The sequence below is a fragment of the Salmo salar genome, chromosome 27 (assembly GCF_965601325.2).
Source record: "Salmo salar chromosome 27, fSalSal1, whole genome shotgun sequence".
Taxonomy (NCBI): domain Eukaryota; kingdom Metazoa; phylum Chordata; class Actinopteri; order Salmoniformes; family Salmonidae; genus Salmo; species Salmo salar.
Window position 1 is genome coordinate 16,021,635 of NC_138317.1, and position 8,802 is coordinate 16,030,436.

General features: G+C 49.5%; 1 protein-coding gene across 1 annotated transcript; it reads left to right on the forward strand.

Annotated features, from left to right (window-relative positions):
• Positions 1-203: 203 nt before the first annotated feature.
• On the forward strand, positions 204-6,638 carry LOC145864351 (uncharacterized). Its single transcript, XM_082970062.1, has one exon. It carries the CDS (start codon positions 3,457-3,459, stop codon positions 6,541-6,543), a length of 3,087 nt encoding a protein of 1,028 aa, XP_082826188.1. The 5' UTR covers positions 204-3,456; the 3' UTR covers positions 6,544-6,638.
• The last annotated feature ends 2,164 nt before the right edge of the window (positions 6,639-8,802 follow it).

An 8,802-nucleotide genomic window follows, 5' to 3' on the forward strand; every position in this document is an offset into this window, starting at 1 on the left:
ACCACTAGATTTTAAAGCACCGCCAGCATTCAAAAGTGACCAAAACATCAGCCAGGAAGCATAGGAACTGAGAAGTGGTCTGTGGTCACCCCCTGCAGAACCACTCCTTTATTGGGGGTGTCTTGCTAATTGCCTATAATTTCCACCTGTTGTCTATTCCATTTGCACAACAGCATGTGAATTTTATTGTCAATCAGTGTTGCTTCCTAAGTGGACAGTTTGATTTCACAGAAGTGTGATTGACTTGGAGTTACATTGTGTTGTTTAAGTGTTCCCTTTATTTTTTTGAGCAGTGTAAATCCCCAACCACTACAACGTCAGCAGCTACTTCGACAATCACTTCAGCTCCTACTACAATAACTGTAGCTCTTACAACCACTATGACTGCAGCACATACAACAACTGCAACTCCTACGATAACCATAAGTGCAGCACCTATTACAACCATTACAACTGAAGCTCCTACGACAACCACAACAAAAGAACCTACTACGACAACTACAACACCAACAACTGCAGCACCTACGACGACAACTACAAATGCAGCTCCTACAACAACCACAACTGCAGCACCAACAACGACAACCGTAGCTCCTACACCTGCAGCACCTACTTCGACAACCACTGCAGCACCTGCTACAACTACAATTGAAGCTCCTACAACAACAACTGTAGCTCCTATGACCACTACAACTGCAACACCTACTTCAACAACCACTGCAGCTCCTACAACCACTACACCAGCAGCACCTACTACGACAACTACACCTGCAGCACCTGCTACGACAACTACACTTGCAGCACCTGCTACGACAACTACAAATGCATCACCTACTACAACCACTGCAACTGCAGCACATGCAAGAACAACTGTAGCTCCTTCGACAACATCTGTAGCTCCTGCGACTTCTACAACTGAAGCACCTACTACGACAACAACTAATGCAGCTGCTACGACAACTACAAATGCAGTTTCTACGACAACCACAACTGCAGTTCCTACTACAACAATTTTAGATCCTACGACCACAACGGAAGCACCTACAACGACAACTGAACCTCCTACGACAACCACAACAGCAGCACCTACAACAACAACTGTAGCTTCTACGACAACTACATATTCTACTACCACTACAACTGCAGCACCTACTACCACAATGACAACTGTAGCTCCTACAACAACTACAACACCTACTACAACAACAACAACTGTAGCTCCTAGGACCACTACACCTGCAGCACCTAATTCGACAACCACTGCAGCTTCTACTACAACAACTGTAGCTCCTACGACTTCTATAACTGAAGCACCTTCTACGACAACTACAAATGCAGCTCCTACGACAACGACAACTGCAGCTCCTATTACAACAACTGTATATCCTATGACCACAACAGAAGCACCTAGAACGACAACTGAAGCTCCATCGACAACCACAACACCTACTACGACCATTACAACAGCAGTACCTACTACTACAATGACAACTGTAGCTCCTACAACAACTACAACACCTACTAAAACCACTGCAACACCTACAGCAGCAACTGTAGCTCCTACGACCACTACAACTGAAGCTCCTACGACAACCACAACAGCAGCACCTACAACAACAACTGTAGCTTCTACGACAACAAATATATCCCCACCCACTACAACGTCAGCAGCTACTTCGACAATAACTTCAGCTCCTACTACAACAACTGAAGCTCTTACAACCACTACGACTGCAGCACACGCAACTTAAGCTCCTCCGATAACCACAAGTGCAGCACCTATTACGACCATTACAACTGAAGCTCCAACGACAACCACAACAAAAGAACCTACTACGACAACTACAACACCTACAACTGCAGCACCTACGACGACAACTACAAATGCAGCTCCTACAACAACCACAACTGCAGCACCAACAACGACAACCGTAGCTCCTACAACTGCAGCACCTACTTCGACAACCACTGCAGCACCTGCTACAACTACAATTGAAGCTCCTACAACAACAACTGTAGCTCCTATGACCACTACAACTGCAACACCTACTTCAACAACCACTGCAGCTCCTACAACCACTACACCAGCAGCACCTACTACGACAACTACACCTGCAGCACCTGCTACGACAACTACACTTGCAGCACCTGTTATGACAACTACAAATGCATCACCTACTACAACCACTGCAGCACCTGCAAGAACAACTGTAGCTCCTTCGACAACATCTGTAGCTCCTGCGACTTCTACAACTGAAGCACCTACTACGACAACAACTAATGCAGCTGCTACGACAACTACAAATGCAGTTCCTACGACAACCATAACTGCAGTTCCTACTACAACCATAACTGCAGTTCCTACTACAACAATTTTAGATCCTACTACCACAACAACAGAAGCACCTACAAGGACAACTGAAGCTCCTACAACAACCACAACAAAAGTACCTACAACAACAACTGTAGCTTCTACGACAACTACATATTCTACTACCACAATGACAACTGTAGCTCCTACAACAACTACAACACCTACAACAACAACAACTGTAGCTCCTAGGACCACTACAACTGCAGCACCTAATTCGACAACCACTGCAGCTTCTACTACAACAACTGTAGCTCCTACGACTTCTATAACTGAAGCACCTTCTACGACAACTACAAATGCAGCTCCTATGACAACGACAACTGCAGCTCCTATTACAACAACTGTATATCCTATGACCACAACAGAAGCACCTAGAACGACAACTGAAGCTCCATCGACAACCACAACACCTACTACGACCATTACAACAGCAGTACCTACTACTACAATGACAACTGTAGCTCCTACAACAACTACAACACCTACTACAACCACTGCAACACCTACAGCAGCAACTGTAGCTCCTACGACCACTACAACTGCAGCACCTACGACAACCACAACTGCAGCTCCTATTACAACACCTTTAGATCCTACGACCACTACAACAGAAGCACCTACAACGACAACTGAAGCTCCTAAGACAACCACAACAGCAGCACCTACAACAACAACTGTAGCTTCTACGACAACAAATATCCCCAACCACTACAACGTCAGCAGCTACTTCGACAATCACTTCAGCTCCAACTACAACAACTGTAGCTCTTACAACCACTACGACTGCAGCACATACAACTGCAACTGAAGCTCCTCCGATAACCACAAGTGCAGCAGCTATTACGACCATTACAACTGAAGCTCCTACGACAACCACAACAAAAGAACCTACTACGACAACTACAACACCTACAACTGCAGCACCTACGACGACAACTACAAATGCAGCTCCTACAACAACCACAACTGCAGCACCAACAACGACAACCGTAGCTCCTACAACTGCAGCACCTACTTCGACAACCACTGCAGCACCTGCTAAAACTACAATTGAAGCTCCTACAACAACAACTGTAGGTCCTATGACCACTACAACTGCAACACCTACTTCAACAACCACTGCAGCTCCTACAACCACTACACCAGCAGCACCTACTATGACAACTACACTTGCAGCACCTATTACGACAACTACAAATGCATCACCTACTACAACCACTGCAACTGCAGCACCTGCAAGATCAACTGTAGCTCCTTCGACAACATCTGTAGCTCCTGCGACTTCTACAACTGAAGCACCTACTACGACAACAACTAATGCAGCTGCTACGACAACTACAAATGCAGTTCCTACGACAACCATAACTGCAGTTCCTACTACAACAATTTTAGATCCTACGACCACAACAACAGAAGCACCTACAAGGACAACTGAAGCTCCTACAACAACCACAACAGCAGTACCTACAACAACAACTGTAGCTTCTACGACAACTACATATTCTACTACCACAATGACAACTGTAGCTCCTACAACAACTACAACACCTACTACAACAACAACAACAACTGTAGCTCCTAGGACCACTACAACTGCAGCACCTAATTCGACAACCACTGCAGCTTCTACTACAACAACTGTAGCTCCTACGACTTCTATAACTGAAGCACCTTCTACGACAACTACAAATGCAGCTCCTACGACAACGACAACTGCAGCTCCTATTACAACAACTGTATATCCTATGACCACAACAGAAGCACCTACAACGACAATTGAAGCTCCATCGACAACCACAACTCCATCGACAACCACAACACCTACTACGACCATTACAACAGCAGCACTTACTACTACAATGACAACTGCAGCTCCTACAACAACTACAACACCTACTACAACCACTGCAACACCTACAGCAGCAAGTGTAGCTCCTATGACCACTACAACTGCAGCACCTACGACAACCACAACTGAAGCTCCATCGACAACCACAACACCTACTACGACCATTACAACAGCAGCACCTACTTCTACAATGACAACTGTAGCCTCTACGACCACTACAACTGAAGCACCTACTTCGACAACCACTGCAGCTTCAACAACTGTAGCCCCTATGACAACCACAACTGCAGCTCCTATTACAACACCTTTAGATCCCACAACCACTACAACAGAAGCACCTACAACGACAACTGAAGCTCCTACGACAACCACAACAGCAGCACCTACAACAACAACTGTAGCTTCTACGACAACAAATATATCCCCAACCACGACAACGTCAGCAGCTACTTCGACAATCACTTCAGCTCCTACTACAACAACTGTAGCTCTTACAACCACTACGACTGCAGCACATACTACAACAACTACAACTGCAGCACCTACTACGACCACTTCAACTGCAGCACCTGCAAGAACAACTGAAGCTCCTTCGACAACTGTAGCTCCTACGACCACTACAATTGCAGCACCTACTACGACAACTACATCTGCAGCACCTGCTACAACTACAACTGCAGCCCCTACTACGACCACTTTAGCTGCAGCACCTGCCAGAACAACTGTAGCTCCTTTGACAACTGTAGCTCCTACGACCACTACAATTGCAGCACCTACTACGACAACCACTCCAGCTTCCACTACAACAACTGTAGCTCCTTCGACAACAACTGCAGCTCCTATGACCACTACGACTTCAGCACCTACTTCGACAACCACTGCAGCTTCTACTACAACAACTGCAGCTCCTACGACTTCTAAAACTGAAGCACCTACTACGAGAACTACAAATGCAGCTCCTAAGACAACCACAGCTCCTACTACAACAACTGTAGATCCTACGACCACAACAGAATCACCTACAATGACAACTGAAGCTCCTACGACAACCATGACAGCAGTACCTACAACAACAACTATAGCTTCTACGACAACAAATATAGCTCCTATCACTACAACGTCAGCAGTTACTACGACAATCACTTCAGCTCCTAATACAACAACTGTAGCTCTTACAACCACTACGACTGCAGCAGCTACTACAATAACTACAACTGAAGCTCCTACGACCATTACAACAGCAGCAGGTACAACCACAACTGCAGTTCCTACTACAACATTTGTTGCACCTATGCCAATTAAAACTAAATTTCCTTCTACAACAATTGTAGCGCTTACGATCACTACGACTGCAGTACCTTCTACAACAAATACAACTGCAGCTCCTACGACAACTGTTGCTCCTTCGACCACTACATCTGCATTATCTACTACGACAACTACAACGGAAACTCCTAAGACAACCACAACTGCAGCACCTACTACAACAACTACAAATGTAGCACTTATTACGACAATTACAGCTGCAGAACTTACTACAACAAATACAAATGCAGCTCCTACGATAACCACAATTGCAGCTCCTACTACAACTTTAGATCCCACGACCACAACAACAGAAGAACCTACAACAACCACAACACCTACTACAACCATTACAACAGCAGCACCTATAACAACAATTGTAGCTTCTACGACAACCACTATATATCCTACTACCACTACAACTGCAGCAACTACTTTGACAATCACAGCAGCTCCTACAACAACAACTGTAGCTCCGACATCCACTACAACTGCAGCACCTACTTCAACAACCACTGCATTTCCTACTACCACTACAACTGCAGCACCTACTACTACATTGACAACTGTAGCTCCTACGACCACTACAACTGCATCACCAACTACAACCACTGCAACACCTACAACAACAACTGTAGCTCCTTCAACAACAATTGAAGCTCCTACGTCAACCACAACACCTACTATGACCATTACAACAGCAGAACCTATAACAACAACTGTACCTCCTATGATCAATACAACTTCAGCACCTACTTCAACAACCAATGCAGCTTCCACTACAACAACTGTATCTCTTACGATGACTAAGGCTGCAGTACCTTCTACAACAACTACAATTGCAGCTCCTACGACAACAACAACTGCAGCACCTACAATGACAACTGTAGCTCCGACGGCAACTTTAGTGCCTACGACCACTACATCTACTGTAACGATCGTCGTGCAGGAAGGAAGAAGTGGACCAAGGCGCAGCTGGGAGCGAACTCATGTTATTTATTACAGACTGAAATAACACGGTCAAAACAGAGAATAAACGTATCGCTACTGCTCCAACAAAAAGAGACAACAACCCACAAACATCGTGGGGGGAAAAGGAACTTAAATATGATTCCCCAATCAGAGGCAACTAGTGACAGCTGTCTCTGATTGGGAATCGACAGAACCCAACATAGAAATACGCCCCAAAGCAAGGCTATACCAAAAACATAGAAAATAAACTATAGAAATGCCACACCCTGACCAAAATAGAAGAGTTCACCTGGTCAGGGCGTGACAGTACCCCCCCCCTCCAACGGTGCGTACTCCCGGCGCACCAACCTAAAGTCTATTAGGGGGGGGGACCCGGGTGGGCGCCTCACCCTCGGTGGAGGCTCTGGCCGCGGGCGTGTTTCTCCCCCTGCCTCCACCCTAGCCCTACCCCTCTGGCCCGGACTGGACCACGGTGGAGCGGCATGCTCAGGCTCCGGAGCGGAGCCGCCGACCGGAACAGGACTGGTCACCGGTGGACCGGACACAGGCCGTGCCGGACTGTGGACACGCGCCATGGGCCTGGTGCGGGGAACAGGGACGGGCCGGACAGGACCGGGGACACGCACCACCAACCTGGTGCGGGGAGCAGGGACGGGCCGGACTGGCCTGGGGACACGCACCACCAACCTGGTGCGGGGAGCAGGGACGGGCCGGACTGGACTGGGGACACGCACCACCGGCTTGGTGCGGGGAGCCGGGACGGGCCGGACAGGACTGTGGACACGCACCACTAACCTGGTGCGGGGAGCAGGGACGGGCCGGACAGGACTGGGGACACGCACCACTAACCTGGTGCGGGGAGCAGGGACGGGCCGGACTGGACTGGGGGCACACACCACTGGCTTGGTGCGGGGAGCAGGGACGGGCCGGACAGGACTGGGGACACGCACCACTAACCTGGTGCGGGGAGCAGGGACGGGCCGGACTGGACTGGGGGCACACACCACTGGCTTGGTGCGGGGAGCAGGGACGGGCCGGACTGGACTGGGGACGCGCACCACTAACCTGGTGCGGGGAGCAGGGATGGGCCGGACAGGACTGTGGACACGCACCACTAACCTGGTGCGGGGAGCAGGGACGGGCCGGACAGGACTGGGGACACGCACCACTAACCTGGTGCGGGGAGCAGGGACGGGCCGGACTGGACTGGGGGCACACACCACTGGCTTGGTGCGGGGAGCAGGGACGGTCCGGACTGGACTGGGGCCGCACACCGGCGACACAGTGCGCATAAGCGGCGCCGGATATCCTGGACCGAGGAGGCGCACTGGAGGTCTGGAGTGCACAGCTGACATCACCCGTTCTGGCTCAACACCCACCTTAGCCTGGCAAGTGTGGAGCGCTGGCACAGAACGCACTGGGCTGTGTAGCCGTACCGGAGACACAGTGCGCGTCCTCGGCGCAGGATACATCGGACCGAGAAGGGGCACTGGAGGCCAGGAGCGCTGAGCCGGCACAACACGTCCTCGCTGAACACTCCCCCTAGCCCGGCAAATGTGGGGCGCTGGCACAGAGCGCACTGGGCTGTGCAGGCGCACTGGCGATACCGTGCGCACCTCTGCCACCCAAGGCTCTTCCTCCACGCTGTCCCTACGCAGGTCCTCCAGGACCTGCCACATCTCTGCCTCCTCCTTCGCCGTTATCCCCCACGAGAGCAGTGGTCTGGGCTCTTCCTCTGCCCTTCCGGACCACCCCATTAGCCCCCCCAAAAAAAATTCTTGGGGGTGTCTTCCGGGCCTCCTCGACCGCCGCCTGCGACTCCTTCCACCGGCTGGCATCACCTCCTCGACCTGGGAATCCTTCCGCCAGGGTCCTTTCCCCGACATGATCTCCTCCCAGGTCCAGAACTCCTTTCCCTCGCGAGCCCATCTCTCGCGCTCCTTTTCCTCCCGCTGCTTGGTCCTGGTTTGGTGGGTTGTTCTGTAACGATCGTCGTGCAGGAAGGAAGAAGTGGACCAAGGCGCAGCTGGGAGCGAACTCATGTTATTTATTACAGACTGAAATAACACGGTCAAAACAGAGAATAAACGTATCGCTACTGCTCCAACAAAAAGAGACAACAACCCACAAACATCGTGGGGGGAAAAGGAACTTAAATATGATTCCCCAATCAGAGGCAACTAGTGACAGCTGTCTCTGATTGGGAATCGACAGAACCCAACATAGAAATACGCCCCAAAGCAAGGCTATACCAAAAACATAGAAAATAAACTATAGAAATGCCACACCCTGACCAAAATAG

Bases quoted from the DNA above. Each gene is read 5' to 3' on its own strand.
- LOC145864351 (XM_082970062.1), top strand. From the start codon at position 3,457: ATGACCACTACAACTGCAACACCTACTTCAACAACCACTGCAGCTCCT.